Source organism: Trachurus trachurus, assembly GCF_905171665.1.
Source record: "Trachurus trachurus genome assembly, chromosome: 23".
Lineage (NCBI taxonomy): Eukaryota > Metazoa > Chordata > Actinopteri > Carangiformes > Carangidae > Trachurus > Trachurus trachurus.
In genome coordinates, this window is record NC_139912.1 from 23,333,469 (window position 1) to 23,352,582 (window position 19,114).

General features: G+C 42.1%; 1 protein-coding gene across 1 annotated transcript in view; it reads left to right on the forward strand.

The window, feature by feature from the left end:
* The window catches only part of tmtc1 (transmembrane O-mannosyltransferase targeting cadherins 1), a 242,461-nt gene that overhangs the window by 43,691 nt on the left and 179,656 nt on the right, over positions 1 to 19,114 (forward strand). Inside the window, exons 3-4 of the mRNA XM_083999888.1 lie at positions 15,829 to 15,902; positions 18,587 to 18,763. Coding sequence (XP_083856014.1) covers positions 15,829 to 15,902; positions 18,587 to 18,763 — 251 coding nt within the window. The remainder of the gene's footprint in view (positions 1 to 15,828; positions 15,903 to 18,586; positions 18,764 to 19,114) is intronic.

Below are 19,114 nucleotides of genomic sequence, written 5' to 3' on the forward strand. Positions count from 1 at the left end.
GCATTGGACTGCAGCAAGGTGGACTGTGTTGTGTTGAGGGACGAGCAGCTCACACTGCTGCTGTTACTGTGTTTATTTATAAACATTTATCAGACTGTATGATCAGTGCTTTGTCTGTCGCTTATATGTGCCGGAGCTTCAGTTTATGGATGAAAGACATGCTCTGCTTTGAACAGAACATCCCTCACCCTGTTAAGCCTGTAATATAATTATAGGCTTAATTAATTTTATCAATCCTGTATTGTTACTGTTGTTACTGTGTGAAGCTTTTCTCATCCACACTGAAAATCTAATATTCAGAGTCTGTACACTAAGCTAACACACGTTGCTCAATGCTAAACAGCAGGAAATGAATACATGATCGGTATTGACACTGAGAGTGAAGAAGCTGCTGTAGCCTAATCAGTGTTATCCACAGCTGGTCTGGGATATTCACTTTATTTCTCACTAATTGCAAGTGCTAATTTAGTCTGGGTTAATGTAACTACTGCTGCTAGCTGCTGTTTCCCCCCGGGGCTCCATGCCACTGTTAGTTACAGATGTTGTAATGCATAGAAAATAGGTTATGGGGACATGAGGACCAAATACAAAACCACCTCTAACTTAGTGTTAGTTCACAATAACAGTCCACTCCAGATTATTACCTTCCTGCTGCTTGCTAACATGCAAACTCACATTGGTGAACATAACATGTTAGCGTTAAGATCAAATGTTAAAGTTAAAGGGATAGTTCACCCAAAATTGAAATTTCACTCATTATCTAGTCACCCTCATGTGGACTAAGGGCTGGGAGAAGTTTCAGAGTCCTCCGTGGCTTCTCTGAGTTACAGGGGGTCTCGGCGTATAGTGCATGTCAACATAACGGTTGCAAATGGATACCAACTGTCTTCGTAACAAAAAGACACACCAAAGCGGAAGCTCCTCTTCCCAGTTCGTCCAAATTTGACGAACCGGGAAGAGGAGCTTCAAGGAGCTTCCGCTACATAACAAGCTTGAAATATAGACTTTTTTTTTTTTTCGGGACAATTTCGCATTTCGGGGCTTCAATACAACATTACTCACAGAGCTGCCTGCCATCATGACTGTAGACTCTTACTCTGGCTCTGTTGTACAATGAATCTGAAATGGCCAAGATTATTCAAGATTATCAAGGCATGATAACAAAATCCTGAATTAAAGCAGAAGTGAGTGATCCGGTCGTTTTCGCTAATGCTGCGTTCCAGGCAGGCTTTTGAAATCGTAAATTACAGCTTCAAGTCACAACTTACGACTTTGTAGCGTTCCAGGCAACCCACTCGTGTTTTTCCGACCTGTTTTACCGGTGAAAGTCACTATAACGGCCACTCGTAACTTCTGACCCGTGAACTCGTACCAGATCAAACTGATACAACTTCACAGGACGGAAAAACACGAGTCTACGAGTTTCCTTGAACGCACCATAACAGTCCTCGTCCCTACGTCGCCACATTCACGGCGTCCCTTGGCTGCACACACAGCCCTGCATGCCGTTCTCTCTCCTCATTGGATAAAAACTGTAGGATACGATAAATGTTTTCTCCTCGGCTCAGAGCAGAGCAGAGTGACTGACAGACCCGTGTTTCAGACCAAACACTCTATATAAGTGATTGCTGTCGGAAGATAGAACTATTTAAGACTTATATTAACACAAAAATATCACTCACTTCTGCTTTAAGTTTGATAAATCCAGGCTGAACCCCACCCTCACCCCATGTCACATGGGATCGACTCCACCCCTTGTGACCCTGCATGGATAAGCAGAGTAGCCACATTGCTGGATGTTATGTTGTATAAAGAAGATAGTTACATTTATGCAGCCTTTCCCTAAGACGCTCCTCAAGCAGTTGTCTTCAGCCATCACCTCTGCTCCACCAGAGATACTTATTTATCTTCTTCTCTCTTTGTTTTTGCTTTGTTTTGGATGTTTTGGATGACTTTGGGAATCAACCTCTGGGCAGTAGATATGTAACAGCATGCTGGGTGTGAGGTTGGGACCTATAGACCAGATTACATCGCCGTCTCTGTCTCCGTCTCCGTCTCCATCTCCCTCCTCTGCTCTGTCTGTTTGACCGAGCTGAATCACACAAACTCCAGCAGACTGACACTTTTCCCGCAGGGCTGCGCAGAGGTGTGGGCGTTTTGGTTTGTGCTTTAACCACAGTGAAACAATCAGTAAATAACTTTATTTTATATTTCAACTTATAATGTTCTCCTTAATGCCACCATCTCTCTCTCCACTCTCTCAGCCACTCTATAGCCCTGCTCACTGTCTCATTGATCCGTGGAGGAAGGGCTAGCTTTGAAGAGTAAATGTGAAAGATATTTAGCGGCAGCAGTTAGCGTGGTGTCATGGCTCACATTATTCATGGGGATTTTCTGTTTTTATGTCATTATTCAGTTTGTCGAGTTGTGATGTTATGCAGTAGCCAAATCTGTAATGAGATGTCCCCATCGCTGATCACAGACAGTCTCAGTGCTTTCCTCTCTTTTTAATCATCCGGAATAGGGAAACATTTAGTTTGACCCTTGGGGCTGTTTGTATTACAGTTGGAGTGTCTCCTTTCCCCCCCCCCTCCCCTCTCCAGTTATTTGTCATTGTTATGCTGTTAAAAAGGCTCCGGACCACAACAGAACCGGGACCACAGTCCCCACTGTTTTTCGAGTCCAAGATAGCCAGACTGGCAGTCAGTCAGCCGGGTCTCTATCCGGTGAATGGAGCTCCTGTTTCAGAGCTGAAAAGCCTCCATTCATCCGTACCTCCTCTCCTCTTTCTGCTGATAGAATGTGGCCATGTGTGGACCCTGTCAGCCATATGTGTACCGTGTTGCTCTGGGCCCTCTCTCACACAAACACACATACACACACACACACACACACACACACACACACACACACACACACACACACACACACACACACACACACACACACACACACACACACACACACACACACACACACACACACACACACACACACACACACACACACACAAACACACAGAATAAAGCTGTCTCGGGGTGGTTGGGATGTCAGTCAAGGCCAGGGCAAACAGAGAGGGAAGGGACAGGCGACTAGAGATACACAGTGTTTCGCAGAAAGCGCCTGGGGTGACAGTCTGCCTGCAAAAAGTCACACAGCCTCAGTGTGTGTGTGTGTGTGTGTGTGTTTGGGTGTGTTTAACCGAGCTGTGCTTTTACACTTCCTCCCCCCCTTGTGCTGGGGTTTGGATGCAGACAAACAGCTGCAGCTGAGCTCAGATTCCTGCTGAATTATGTAATTGGCCCAAATTAGAGCGAGGTAAAGGGAGTGAGGCAGAGGGGTGAGAGAGTGAAACCAAGCAGTTTTCTTTCCTCCTCCTCCTCTCTTTGGAGCTTTTGTCTCGCTAACAATCAGACTAACAGCTCAATCACAATGAAAATGCCTCCTATAAACACCTGGATCTGATTAAAGGGGTATTCCAATTAACTTTTTATTGCACTTCCATTAAGTTGTAAGTGACAGATCAAAAGGAAAACGTCAAGGCTTGTGCAACAAACACAGATCTTCTAACCTGTAGTCCCTCAGTTACTACGGCTGGTGCAATTTGTTGCAATAATAAACAATATAAACTATAAGAACAAGTCGGCATCAGTATTTTAAGTTGACAAATAATTTGTTTTACATCCTACGCTATTAAACATAAAACGATAAAAATTTGATGTTGTGGTTATAGGAACCAGAATTATGTAGTGCAATAACTGTCACAAAATCTGAAACCATAATAAGCAGCACTTTTTTGGCATTTAAAAACACAGATGAGAACAAATACAGTGTTGGCCTGCTGCATGTTCACTCTGTTACCAAGGCAATAGCTCTACAACAGTTATAGATTTCTAATATACTGTTATTTTTGTATTTTTGTATTAGTGTATTCAAGGCTGTGTCTCCTTTATTTCAATTATACAACTCTATAATACACTTACTGCTATTATACTAAGTTGCACATATTGTTATACAGTATATTCTTATTTAATGCCTCTTGGCTTCTCTCAACAACAATACCTCTCCAAGGATCAATTAAGTCTCAACTATTCCTAGAGTTTCTATTCTTCATTGTTCATATGGAGTTCCTGGAGTTGAGTGGTATTTCCATGAGATTCTGGCAGGCTGTTCACACAGGGATAGTGTTTGTGAACAGCACCTTGGAAAGTCACACTTGGAAAGCTGAGAAAAGAGCAACTTTATCTGAATCTGATCTGATGCGAAGCAGGTGTCAACCAGACGTGAGTCAGTCACTCAGGTTTTAATGCTCACAGTAAATGCCCACAGAAGTGGAAGCACAGAGTCGCTAACTAGGAGCGGAGGATCGCTTCCAGCACAAACACAGCACCACAATGCTATTTTGTACCAAGGAAACAAACTGTGCAGCAGGAAATGAACAATTTCCTCGTGTGTAGTTCAGCCGCTCTGCGAATACACAACTATCCAGTTAAGGCAGAGAATGTAAATTACATGCTCGACGCAACACACACACACACGCAGCCACAGCTCCATGAGAGGCCAGATACGGCCCGGCCCTGTGCATCTGCAGGTGTGAACTCACTGTTTCTGCAGCCGTCGTGCTCTGATCAAACTGCTGATCTTTTTTGTTTTACTGGTGTCAGAGAATAACTCCCCCCAACTGGAAACTACAGAGCTTTCCCTTGACCTGAGATGCACCATGACAGTTGAGTCTCTCAGCTCTGTCTGCCTAATTTACCCTTCTCCCACTGTCTTGCCTGAAATTTTACAAATTTTAGAGAGAATGTGGTACATTCAGTTGTAGTACAGAAAGAGCAACACTAACCGTGCATGCAGCATAATGATTGAGTGTATTCCATGTTGAGTCGTATACTTATTGCATTGCATTCTGGTCTATTTTGCACATCCCATATTGTATAAATTGAGATTTCCATGTCTTTTTTTTTTTAAATAATAAAGCAGATGTAGGCACTAAATAAATAGCTACTCTGAAAGAATCAAAATGCTTAAAGGGATAGTTCAACATTTTGACAAATTGGCCCATTGCCATGATCCTTATAGTCATAGCAGTAGGTTGGACCCAGCGTCCAGCCTTGCAGGATTTGTTCTCTCTTAAGTTTCCTGTTGTATCAGCTGTGTTGCTCCTTGAGGTAAACACGGACTGAATCGTCTGGTCCGGCTGTGTGAGTGGACAGCAAACCTGCTTACCCACAGTTAAGGGGATGATATCCACCGCCCGCTGCCAGAGCTCTGAATAAGAAAAGGATAAGCTGCTTGATGGCTCCGTCTCCTTAGCTGTTACCCAGGCGAGGCGTATTTCACGTAGGCAGCCGTCCACTTCCGTCGCCTGAAGCTGCGTGTTATCCCACTTTGGATACACACAACAACAGGCCACTAATGGTCAGCGCGGCGCAGAGAAGTAGACAGGGAGTAAAGCCGCGATGGTGCGAGGGGGTCAGAGGGATGTCAGCGGAGGAGGACAGGAGAGAAAAGAGACGGAGGGGTCACGACGGGAAGGAGAGGAGAGATGGAGTGGAGGAGTGAAGGCGGAGCATGGGATCAGTTCAGACTGCCTGTCAAAATAAGTGCATGTGTGAGTGTGTAGTGACTAAATGGACTGAGCAGCTCTGACAGCAGCTCCTCTTCCTCTGCTTCAAGGAGAGGAATCTGTTTACTGTTGCTCAGATTCCAAACATATTATTATTCATTGTGTGTGTGTGTGTGTGTGTGTGTGTGTGTCGAGGGAGAGAGAGGCATCACAAACTGATATTTTATTCATGCAGAGAGACAAGTCAGCCCCCCCCCCCCCACCTCTACACCCCCCAACCCCGTCCTTTCATCTTTGCACCTCGTCACCTCTCCTTCGATAACTCCTCATCCCTCACTTCCTCCTTTCATCTCCGTCCATTCTGGCCCCTCAAAGTATTTACGGGTGACTAAGCAACTCACCACTCAAAGACCATCTTTCATCTGGCTGATTTCAACAGGGCAAAGCCTCGGATATGCACACACGTGTGTCTGTGTGTGTGTGTGTGTGTGTGCGTACCCGTCTCTCTCTCTCTCTGTGGACAAATTTTGTTTGAAACCAATCGTGGGAACATTTCGGGCCGGTTCCTCGCGTCTTCAAAGGGTTGAGGTCAGAATCTGGTTGAGGTTGAGGTTCGACGTTGCAGCGGCGGTGGTTGTTTTAGGGCCCAGGGATTGCATCATTGGTCCTCACAGCTATAGAAAAACCAACAGTGTCAGTGGGAAACTTCCCGAAAGCTGCAGCTGCTTCCAATAGACGTCCCTGACAGACACACCCTTCCTCTGCAAATACTAAGCAGCATTTGGCTTTGATTGTATCTTTAAAGGAACAGTCCAACCTTGAACACTGTTGGAAAAAGTCCCTGTTGCCCATGTGCTTTGCATTTCTGCCTCAGTATTATTGTTTTGTGGTGTCTTTCCCCCTTTCCTGTGGATAAATGGACAAATGTGGGTGATGAAACATGATGCCGGTTTATTGTGTTTGCTAACTTTGGTCTTAAATTCACAGACACATCATTGTTGTGGTAATATTATGTATATGTAAAGAGATTGGCCAGAGCAACTCAGTGTAAACACCATATATTGGTAGTGAGGGTGTGTGAAAACAAGAAGAGAAGCAATGACTTCCTGGAGTCTTGTCCTCGCTGTAAAGTTGCCATGCAACCAGCAGGGACTCCCTTCCTGGCTGATGTTAGCCAGAAAGTAGTTGCACTTTATAACAACTTGTCCATTTTAGTTAGAGACAGACTATTGCAACAGTGCACGTTCCTTTTTTTTTTTTTTAACCCTCCTATTATCCTTTGGGTCAATTTGACCCCATTTGATGTTTAATGTCTCTAAAAAAGTGATTGACGTCATTTTTTTTGCTTCATGACTTTTCCTATATTAATGGGACCAACTAGGTAAACATAAAATTAATATGATCATATTTATTAAATGTCATCGGTGTTCCTTGGGGTCAAATTGACCCCAGGCTGTTTTAGCTGCATAAAACAAAATAAATAACAAAATTTTACACACATTTGTTTTGGTAGTTTTGGATGATATTGAAATCACTATAACATGGAACTATAATCTTCAAAAAGCTTTAGGGCCCTAAAATACAATAGCCAAAATTGTAGAAGCGCAAGAACCACTTATGACAACATTCTCACGAGAACTTTGACATTTCAAACGCTGTGGGGGTGAGAAAATATGGCTCTCCTGAAGATATTGATAGTTTACACAACATGGGGTGGAGCAAACATATAAAGACATGCACAGCAGCCTTCTAAACCATCTCTCTGTGTGCGCTGTCTCAACTGAAAATGACTTCTAAGACAAGGTTTTCTGTGTGTAAAGTGTTGACAATCTTTTTGACCATGAAAGTGAAATAGAGGTGAGACAGAGGATGATGTTGAGGAGGGGCCAGGACCCTGATTATGAGGCGTTTTCCTCTGATTAGAAAGACTGTTGGCCCTCCTGTGTCTCTCAACTCCCTCTTTTTAATTTTAGGTCAATCAATGAGATTGTATTGTCCTCTGCATATTTCTCCATTGTAACAGGTGTTTGGGATGTAAAAGGGGGGTGGGTGGGGGGATTTTTTAAATTTGTATTTAAAGGGCTATTAAGGTACTAAACAAACAAACATAAGGTTCCTGACACATAGGTTGGACAACACATTTTAATTATAATAATTTTCTGGAGGTTTAAATTGCTGGGGTCAAATTGACCGCAAGGGTAAAAGGTGTTAGTAAATTCAAAGGTAATAGGAGGGTTAAAGGGGAATTGCTGTAACTTTGGTGACTTTGGTGTCATTACGAGTTGTTCCAACAAAATTAGCTCCAGCCGAGAGCTGCGTATATCCATATAATGTCAGTATATGGGGCAGCGCAATGCAGCCTCTAAATAACACATCCGCTGCGAAACTCGTTCATCTCACCAATATGTTGTTATGATACGTTAGTGCTGTTCCCCTCCAAGTCTGGTGTTAGCTGTTATCCACATCCAGGGTCTGTAGGTTGACCTAACTGACCTCTGACCTGGATGATGTCATCTCTGAGCGCTGCCCGGCTCATTCTGATAATAATCATTCTGCTTTTGCATTCAGGTCCATTTTTAGCTCAACTAGCCGGAGCTTTAGTTTAGAGCTCATTTTGTTCTGACAAGTTGGAAACACGCAAAAACGAACCAAAGCATTAGCGGTAGCAACAAGCCTCGCCGCGCGGCGCTCAGAGATGACATCATCCAGGTCAGAGGTCAGTAGGTCAACCTACAGACCACCTACAGATGTTGATAACAGGTCACCCCGGACTTGGAGGGAAATAGCACTAGTGTATCATAACAAAATATTGGTGAAATGAACAAGTTTCACGGCAGATAATGTGTTATTTAGAGGCTGCATTCTGCTGCCCCGTGTTCTCGCATTATACAGATATACGCGGCTCTCGGCTGGATCTAATTTCGTCTGAACGACTTGTAATGACACCAAAGTTATCTGGGTGAGTAAATTATCGTATTTTATGCTAGAAATAAGGTCCAGATTGTAAAAAAAAAAAGGCAATTATCCTTTAAATGTGTTTATGAACTTTTGGAGAAAATTATCACAACACTACAAAAAATAACACAGGTGCAAAACAGAACTATCACAGTAAGGCTTATCTTCAATAAGCTAAATATGACAGGGCAATAGAATGCAATATTTGTCTCAGTGCAAAGCATAAATCATCCTGAATTGTCACTGGTGGTCCAATAGCCATCCTAGTTATCCAGAAGAGAAAAGCACAAAAACAAACAAAACAACAACACAAAAACATACATACTAAATACATAGCACAGTGCATGTTACTTAGTCAGCTAGAGGTGTTAGCAGGCGTACTGTTAAACAGAGCCAGCTCCAGTTATGCTAAGCTAGGCTAACCACACACTGTCATGAGTCATGATTGCAAAATATGAAAAAAGCTAATTTAGACTTAATTTAAATGTATGTAGCTTGACTACAAGGCGGCTAATCTTCGGGTAATGCATGAACAAACCAGAGTAATTGTAATTTTTTCTCATTCCCTCCAATCTGCCAACATGGTGCGAAACGTAGCATATGTGCAAGCTGGCAGCTGGTTTCTAACTTGCTGGCTTAAGTAACCATGATATTTCTGGATTAGAATTTCATTTTGATACAACGTTCAACCAAATCGTGTAATAACTGTCAACATGCCGCTCATGTGCCATGGGATGTCTGTCCTCTACAGCCTGTTGTGTTGTTTCAGGCCCTGTGAACAAAGTGTCTGCACACGAGTCGATTCGTAAAGCAGCAAATCGAAAGTGGCCTTCATCAGTAATCAAATACAGAGCAGCAGCAATGACATCATGGATTTGGGCGTGTTTTGTGTTTCTTTAAGTGATGTTAAAATACCTTCACCATCTGTGACACACCATGTTTTATGAGTTCAGTGTCAGACGTAGAAACGGCAGGTCACAACACACCGTCTCAGCTCAAGGTCCATTCAGCTGTTAAAGAACTTTTGACTGTATAAACTGAGTTACTGAATTGAATGTATAATTTCTAGCAGATCTGTTGTGAACAACCAGACAACAGCTCAGTCAGTCATTGTGTGTTTCAGTCTTTCAGAGGTGTCCATGAACGAATTCAGCTTCATCTTTGGAATAAAATACAAGATTTATAGTCTATAGAGCTATAGCCCTCTACAGTGTCCATATAGTGACGGTAAGATTAAAGGAGTATTACATGAATTGGCTTCACATTATTTATGGAAGCAAAAAAAACTGTTTGCTTTCTGAAAAACAAAACAAAAAATATCCACTAATGAACAGTGTCAAAAATAGAACTTGTTTATGAACAAAAAAAAAGAAAAAAAAAAATGGAACTGATTCACTTTGGGAATTCCTTTACTTCTCTTAGTACTTAGTTGGATCACATAAGCTGAACTATGCAGATTCAGTTTCTGCACTGTCGAACATATCAATTTCATAAAAGCTGTCAGGCTTCCTGCTGCATCAGCAGGTAGAGATGTGGGAGAAATATGGGGGAAAAAAACTGGAAGGATGATAGTTTTCACACTCCAAACTTTCTCAAGCTCATGTGTGTCCTGTGATAACACTGCTCAGGTTTAGACAGTGCAACACGATATTCCCTGGATGTGGATGTGCTCTGATGCCACAGTGGGGGACGTGGGATGGGAAGCGTTGGAGGCTGGATGGAAAGCACTGCATGTGTAACAGAGTTATTAAGTAATTCAGTTACATCATGTTGTAGAAAGCAAGTGACAAGGAAGATGTTAATGTGGGATAAACAAACTATTGGTTCAGTGGGTAAAACATCGACTGTATTTCTGTGGCTCTTTTTTTAATAATGAAAAGCTTAAGATCGGTTTGTTCAGAGATTGTGTGTCTCCTCAGACTAGAGAGCAGTGGGCTGCTGCTGATGGAGTAAACCAAACATTAAGGATGATATAAATGAATCTGGTACTGAGAATTATGTTGTGTGTGATCTATCTTGAGAGCAAAGAGCTGTGTGTTGTTGGTTAAAATCTGGTGGGGGTTTTTGTGTGTTTTTTTTTCTGGACAGATCGTCCGTCTTGAAGGAGAAAATCAGATTTTGCTCAGTGTTGTGTTTGAATGAAAGGAAATGAGCTCCACTTTGTTTTCTCTTGTTCCTTAAAACTGGGAACTGTGCAACACTTGTTTATAGTTTGTAAATATGGATGATGCACAAAGACTGAATCACTGTTCACACAACACATGAAACATTTAAATTAGACTGTAACTTGGAGAAAACCTGGAAGCTGAGAATAGACTCCCTTTAGATGTAGATATATAGCAGTTCTTTTCGAGGAACAGTTCTGTTGGATTTTTTCCACATGAATGCCTTAATTGAAAAAAATATGAAGCACTTATATTGTTATGTTCCTTTCATATATACTACCAAAAGAGAGACAACCCCGCAATGCTCTCGACAAGTGCAGCTCTGCAGCCGTCCATCAGTACACAGTACAGTGTGCGTGTGTTTGTGAATGGCTGAATACGACTTGTCCTGTAAAGTGCTTTGAGTGGTCGATCATAGTGAAGCTCTATTTAAATACAGTCCATTTACCATTTAATCCCATGTGGGGTTGCTGTTGTTTCTACGACACAGGAATACAACTAAAAAGTAGAACAGTGTTTCAGGGTTCCAGAGGTGCTTATCAGTGCATGTGACTTTAATTTTTACCAAAAAGTAAAACAATAAAGTGAACATGTATTCATATTTACACTTCAGAAATTGATTATTGAAATAATGTTACACCTATTTTGTATATTTCCCCCTTATTTAAAAAAAATAAAAGAGGTTGAAAGAAGGAGGTGTATTGATTGGATTGATTGTGTATTGATATCTCAAGAGTCAGCTGTGCCAGGCAATGAGTTGATTAGTGTTGAGCTGTCTGTCTAATTAACATCTGGGAGAATCATTTTGTATTGTTTATATTCCACTCACAATCCTGGCTAATTCACTGGGAAAGAGGAAGCTAGTTAGCATAACTCGCTAATGTTCTCATTTACTCACACTATAGCCTAGGCTTTAGGCTACTACGTCTCTGATACGATACATATCCCAAAGGCTGGATGATATGATATATTGGGATATATTGGGATACTGCAAAATTATATATTGCAAATACGGTTCTTTTTTATGCACTCGGACTCATCATTTCACAGTTCCTATAACATCCTACATCATAGCCTACTCTTACTTTTTGTGCAATCTGAACAAGTTACGAACCAGAAAGGAATTACTGATGGTTGGAGGCTGAAATACAAAGCAAAACCAGTGTCAAAATGACAACAGTTGATAAAATATCTAGACAGAATTCATACAGCATCACAAAATGTTTCAGTATTTTAGTGTATCGATATTCTCTGACCTCCTAGAAAGGAGGTGTAGCTACTAGCTAGCTAAAAGCTAAGCCAGTTATGGCTCCAGTTTTAGCTAATTAAAACTGTGTTCATTTTGGTGCCTGGTTTTCATTAGAGTTTTTAGATGTAGTCAACAACAAAGACATTGTAATCAGTTTTTGTTGTTTGTTGTATCTGAAATTTTTATGTCTATTAAATATTTTAAGGCAGCAGTTACCATGGTGACAGGTGTCGTTCTTGTCGATGAAGAGGCAGCAAAAGGTGCTGCTCACTTGTTCTCATACACTACACACACACACACACACACACACACACACACACACACACACACACACACACACAACAGTGCCTTTATCCATCTGCTGTGCAGCGATACAGCCAGACTCTCCTCAGTAAATCCAGGTATCGTCTCCTCACTCACACTGTTTGAACAGAGCCGCTGTTGAAACGCTCTCTGTCAATACACGCCGCTCACCGTTCACCATGAGGGTTTAGCTTGAGAGGCTAAAGTATCAGATAACGTAGTGTTATTTCCTGAGTGGACATCTAAAGTGAGGTTTAGGTGGTTGACTGCTGACATTAATCCTAGAACCCACTCCCTCCTTCCAATAATAACATGAAAGACTCACAAGACATTTTTCACCTGGTTTTACAGTAAATCTGTTCCTGAAAAATATTCTTTTATTCTTTTCGTGCATTAGTCGGGATTTCATTGTGGATGATTAATCGCCATGAAATATTGTTTCATCCTATCTTTTTTCAGATGAAAACAGAAGCTGACAAATTACTAGACTGTCATAAGTCAGAGCTCAGCAGTAAACATGTCAACAACAGCTAACACCATTGGCCTGTTGATAAACTACCTGTGCAACCACTAGAATTGAGTCATAGCCTATAACAAACTATTTTTAGCGCTTGCCCACACAGATACCTCACCAATCAAATTATACTGTCATAAACACACATTAAGGGCCACTTTCTCTTAAAATAAAACTATAATTTCTTGTTTTTTGGTAATTTGGTTAATAGTAAATAAAATATTGTGCATCGCTGCACTAATTTCCCAGCAATAACCTGTTTAGATTTCAGCATGTGCAGTCTTTCATGTCTTAACGGTTGTGCCTTGAATAAGAACAGTGTGCTGGGTATGATCTGTATGTAGGCTGTGATCTGTCCTGTGGAGCCTCTACAGAACCTTGAATAAAACAACAGAAACAAGGCATTCGATTACAGATTTTACAGTTGAATATCTTGGCAAAGAAAGCTTTTGACCATTCCAGCCAGCCCTAATTTGATCCTCTTGTAATTTAATATGTCTTCTGCTCTTTTGTTCCCTGCTCACTCCCACCGTCCTTGTGCCAGCTCATGTGTGTGTGTATGTGCGTGGGAGCTGCTGAGATATCACAGGAAAGTCCATCCTCCCCCCTCCATCCCTCCATCCCTCCTCTCCTCGTGCTTCTCTCAGTCCTCACCCCCCACTCCGCCTGCTCTTTATCACTGTCTGCTGGACATGTTTACTGCTGCTCTGCCAGGCCGTGGCCGTGGTCGACTGCTTCTCCACACACACACACGCACTCACACACACACACAAAGACCAAAGGCTGGAAGTGCGGCCGATACTGTAGATCAGCTTTATGGAGAAACACTGCCAAATTTTCGACGATATACAACACATACTGTCTATTACTCCCCAGACAGGGAGCTAACAGTTTTGTCCACGTTTGCCAACAGTCTGCAATACATCCTGAAAGGCTCCTGCTGGCTGGTAGAACAAACAGCCAGAGCAGAGCAGCGTTCGGCTGACTGGGTATAAACTCTCTGATTATTCCTGTGGCTCAGGCCGGCCAGAGTTTTACAGCAGCTAGTCACAGTCAGACAGCTGAAATGGTCACAGACACTTAATAAGAAACACTGGTATAAATCATAAAACCTGGCAGGAAACAACTGCAACTGCAACACCTGTTGTGTGTTTATTGTTCAGTGTTTTTCTGTCTCTTTATTTTCAAATCGTCACACTTTATTCAGAACTGGAAAAACTCACCCAACCTGTCTCTTTGTAAAGTTTTGAAGCCTAACCCAGTTATATCAGCATTAACACTGTTTGCCTTTTTCTCGGTATCTTTATCTATTGTTGTATTGTCATGTCACTGAATTACACACTCCTACTGGCTCCACTGGCTGTTACATGCACACTAAAATGTAAATGGGATTAGTACTTCTTCTGTGTGAGAAGAAGCTGTTCTAACTTTATTGTTGTGACAGAAAAAAAAGATGGATGTTGATGATGCCTGTTAGATAATTAGTTCAGCACAGGGTTTGGAGTTTATTTATTTAAGACTAGAAAAAAAACCCATATACTGCTCCGAAGAATGAGAATAAGTCATGAACAGATAAACTTGAAATCGCCTCAAACACAATCCAAACAAATGTGTGTAACTTTCTGTTTTCTTTTGTTATCATGGTTTGCAGCTTTCATCTATCACATAAGCAAAAACTCAACTTTTATACGGCGAAAAAACAAAGAAACAGAAATGTCTTAAAGGGATAGTTCAACATTTTGGCAAATAGGCCCATTGCCATAATCCCTGTAGTTTTAGGAGTAGGTTTGTTACTTTTATATGTCGGTGCAAGCTATTTTTAGAACGGCAGAGCCGAAAACAACTCTGTCTCGTTATTATCTCATAGCGTGGTGAATGTGCAGGTCACAACTTGTCTACGAGAGCGTTTTTGAGTTGTTAGATTGTGTATTTGATGAGTTTGATGAGGGAAACTAAGAAATTCCATGACCCTCCATAGCGTAGCTCTGAGCAGCTCACGGCTCTGCTCCGCCGTTCTAAAAACAGCTTGCACTGACAATTAAAGGTAACGAATTTACTGCTAAAACTATATGGATTATGGCAATGGGCCAATTTGCCAAAAATGTTGAACTATCCCTTTAATGATCAGTCCACAACTTTCAGACTTACAGTACATATTTCAACAACTACAGGATGGAGACCTGGACACTTTGTCCTGAGATTTGTGGTCTTCAGAGAAAGACTTTGGTGGTCTCTTGATGTTTTTAACTAAACACCACCACAACATTCATATTCTCGGCGTGTAGTGAAACATCTCCACAACTATTAGATGGAGTGATATCAAATGAGGTGCAGATGTTCAAGGTGCCCAGAGGATGAATCCTAAATTATTTGTTTATCTCCTGACTCTTCATCTAGCATGACCAGATGGTGGTGAGCATTTTTAATCATCCAGAGCAGCATCTCCACTCGTACTGGATGCACAGTGACGCAGATTGTGTGTTAGGGTTGAGGGTCAGCTTTAACATCGCTGTGCGCGCGGCGGCCCTCTGGTATTTTAATGGCTGTTTGTGCTGCAGCCCTGACACACCCACCACATGTATTTCTAAGGCCGTTGTGAGATGTCGCACACTTCTGACAGGACTTGGAACACTACGAGGGAAATGGAGGATGCGGATGTCGTTCTCTCTTTATCAGGCGCTATACAGGAGGAGATGTTGGAGATCTGGCTTGATTACAGTCATTTTTACAGTTTTTATCTGTATCTATACTCAAAGTGAAAGTGAAAACCTCTCAAACAGCACGTGTGCTCGCGCGCTCCGCAGCCATTACCAGAGAAGCCTTTCTCCTCACTCTTGGCTGTGATAATGGCCACCTGTCTGAGCCGTAATCATGGTAATTCTGCTCTCAGGTTTTTTGGTATAAACAAACATTTCTCAGATTCCGCAGAGACGGCGATGCGCAGCCGGTAAAGCTGGAGTGTCGACACTTAATGGGCTCCACATGGACATCATCCAGCAGTGTTTCCTCACCACGGCTGTGCAGCAGTACACAAACACTCTCTAAAATCTGTGTGTGTGTGTGTGTGTTACAGGTGTCTGGGATCGTGGGCAGGGCTGATGTCTTGGCCTGTTTGCTGTTCTTACTGACGTTCCTCTCCTATATTAGGTAAGATGACTGTGTACCACCCCACCCCACACACACACACACACACCCACACACACATACACACACACACACACACACACACACACACACACACACACACACACACACACACACACACACACACACACACACACACACACATACATGGATACACATGTGTAAATGACATTAGTCTGCCTGAGGGACTGATGAGGATGAGGATGACGACTCGAGCTGCTACAAAGGAGTCACTTGTCAGCATTTATCAACTTCCAGCGCTCATTGTTTCCTTATTGCTTCATTCTGACTCTGACTTTGTTATATGTTAAGCTTTTAATAGTGTAATAGGTTTACAATGAGCTGCAGTTTGTTACTAGAGCAGAGAACAGGCTCCCCCTGTCACAGTGGCAAAAGTGAATTACTAGAGAATGTGCAGTACATCATGGCCGCTGACACATTCCACACAGTAAATAACGTTTTACTCCTTCACACAGTCTCCAGTGGTCATGAAAGCGCACTAGCAAACCCAGCAACACCCCCGACGTGTGCGACAGTGCGAGGGTGTGATCAGCTGAGGTCTAATTACCATAGCTCTGGCCTTCTGTCTTATCTGTAATAATACCATTGTACTCACCGGTTTTATTAATGAGATGTGGAAGAACACCGAGTCCAGATAAAAGCAGGTTGTGCAGGTCAGGACAAAGGAGTGATCAGCGCTAACAAGCTGGAAACAAACTTATCTGCAGAAGAAAATTGAAGCAATTATTTTGTTTTTAAATTATCATAGAATTATATAGACATATATAACTCTTAGACACATTAAAGGGATAGTTCACCCAAAATTCAAATTTCACTCATTATCTACTCACCCTCATGTCAACTAAGAGCTGTGAGAATTTTCCTCCGTTCGAGTCCTCCGTTCCTTCTCTGAGTTACAGGGGGGTCCACGCAGCAGTATTTGTCCATATAATGGTTGTCAATGGATACCAACTTTCTTCGTCCAAAAAGACACACCAAAAAACATCCAAATACCTCCATACTGCTCGTCTGTAATGCCCCTCTTGTGTTGAAGCCCCGACATGAGAAATTGTTCCGAAAAAAATTAAACAAGTCTATATTTTAAGCTTGTTTGTAGCGGAAGCTCCCAGTGTCTCAGTCCACTGCTCTTCCTGTGTCAGTGCAAATCTCGCGTGATTTGCACTGACCGGCAGAACAATTTCTCATGTCGGGGCTTCAATACAAGAGGGACATTACAGACGAGCAGTATGGAGGTATTTGGATGTTTTTTGGTGTGTCTTTTTGGACAAAGAAAGTTGGTATCCATTGACAACCATTATATGGACAAATACTGCTGCGCGGACCCCCCCGTAACTCAGAGAAGGCACGGAGGACTCTGAAAATTCTCACAGCTCTTAGTCGACATGAGGGTGAGTAGATAATGAGTGAAATTTGAATTTGGGGTGAACTATCCCTTTAACAAACTGTGCACCCATTGACCCACTATGTGTGCACAGTAGGAGAAGAATTACTATTGGCAGCTTATATGTGCATTATGTATGTGTTGTGACAACAGCACACTGATGAGTAGATGTCATTACAATAGGTAGATTAGGCGTGCTAACTATAAAGGTCTCCAGTGACGCTCAGGTGCCAGTCAAAAAGTTCAAACGGTATAAAACCCATTCATAGAAATCATTCAAGACAGTGATATATTTGATAATGCATCATAATAATTTACACATAGCTAGGAAAAAGTGAACCATCATAAATATACCTACTATATCAGAAAATAAAAAAAATCTTATGCACAGCAACAAGACAATAGGCTATAAGCTTGAAATAGAATGTGATACTGTACATACAATACACAGAAAATGGAAAAAAAGGACAATTGTAGCATCACATAGATACAAGCCAAACTACATCAGAGACGTCCAAATGGAACCAAAGAAAAAAAAACTTGGACAAAAAACCCAACTATCTTAATTAGACCAAGACCTGGATACAATTATATCAGCAATCACTTCCACATACACATTACCTCATAGACCTCATGTGTGGTTGCAGAGACAACATACTGCATGTTTTGTATTAGCACATGTGTTCACTATGGTGTTAGTCAACATGCAGCACCAGGAATTATGTTCCTTTAAATCAAGCACAGACCAGACTATGGAAATTTCTTGCAAATGAAATGAGTCGTCTGAGACTTACAAGAGCCACTTCCTGTTGTCAGGAGGCGCTGCTATGACTACGGCTTAATAGCATCATCAAATGACTACAAGCAGGGAGTGAAGGACAGATAGGACGACACAACAGCTTTATGTTCTATGGCAAAACGTGATACAGTTTCTAGTTCAAATGACAAATCAATATGAAGATACAACTTTAATCAGGAGTAACTTGATGAGCTCAATGATTAAAGATTATAGATCAAACAGACAGACACATGTTTAATCACTATTTAGGTAGATATAAGTGTCAGATCTGACTTGTTATTGGAAGATCAAACAACATTACACCTGGTAGTGATTATTAGAAATGTAAAAATGAGTGTGTCCTAAAAAACGACAGTTACAAAAGGTATTAATATGGGCTCTGATGATAGAGGAATGATATAGAAGAATATATAGGTCATTGCACATGTCTCTGCGATGAGTCCTCTGTCTAACGTGACTCTGTTCTCCCTCCTCTCCGTCTCCCAGGAGTGTGGGTGTGTGTGTCTCGGAGGACTCGCTGCCCTGCACCGTCTCGCCGTGGTCTCTGCTGGTCAGTCTGCTGCTGGGCACGTGCGCCATGCTAGTGAAGGAGACGGGCATCACCGTCTTCGGCGTGTGCGCGCTCTACGACGCCCTGGTGCTCTGCCGCAAGCCTCTCATCCAGTAAGCACACAGAGCGCTTGTTTATGTTTTGTTTGTGTATTTCCCCCCCCTTATCTTGATTTATGTGGCGACGGCGCTCGGAGCGTGCACGTAGCTTTTCAGCAAAGCTCTGCTGTGTTTTCACACAGCTTAACTCGTTTACACCTGGGAGCTGCCCACTGCAACCAGACAATTTGTTTTGGAGGCAGTTTTTTTTTTTTTTTTTTTTCTGAAGCTGTGTGTTCTCCAACGGCTGGGATTCAGACGACTCAGATCTTTAATGTATTTGTGGGTGTTTGCGTACTTTGATCCATGGAAACTACTTCTACTCCTCTGATATGAGAAAACTTGTGCCAAACCTCATCATTTTAA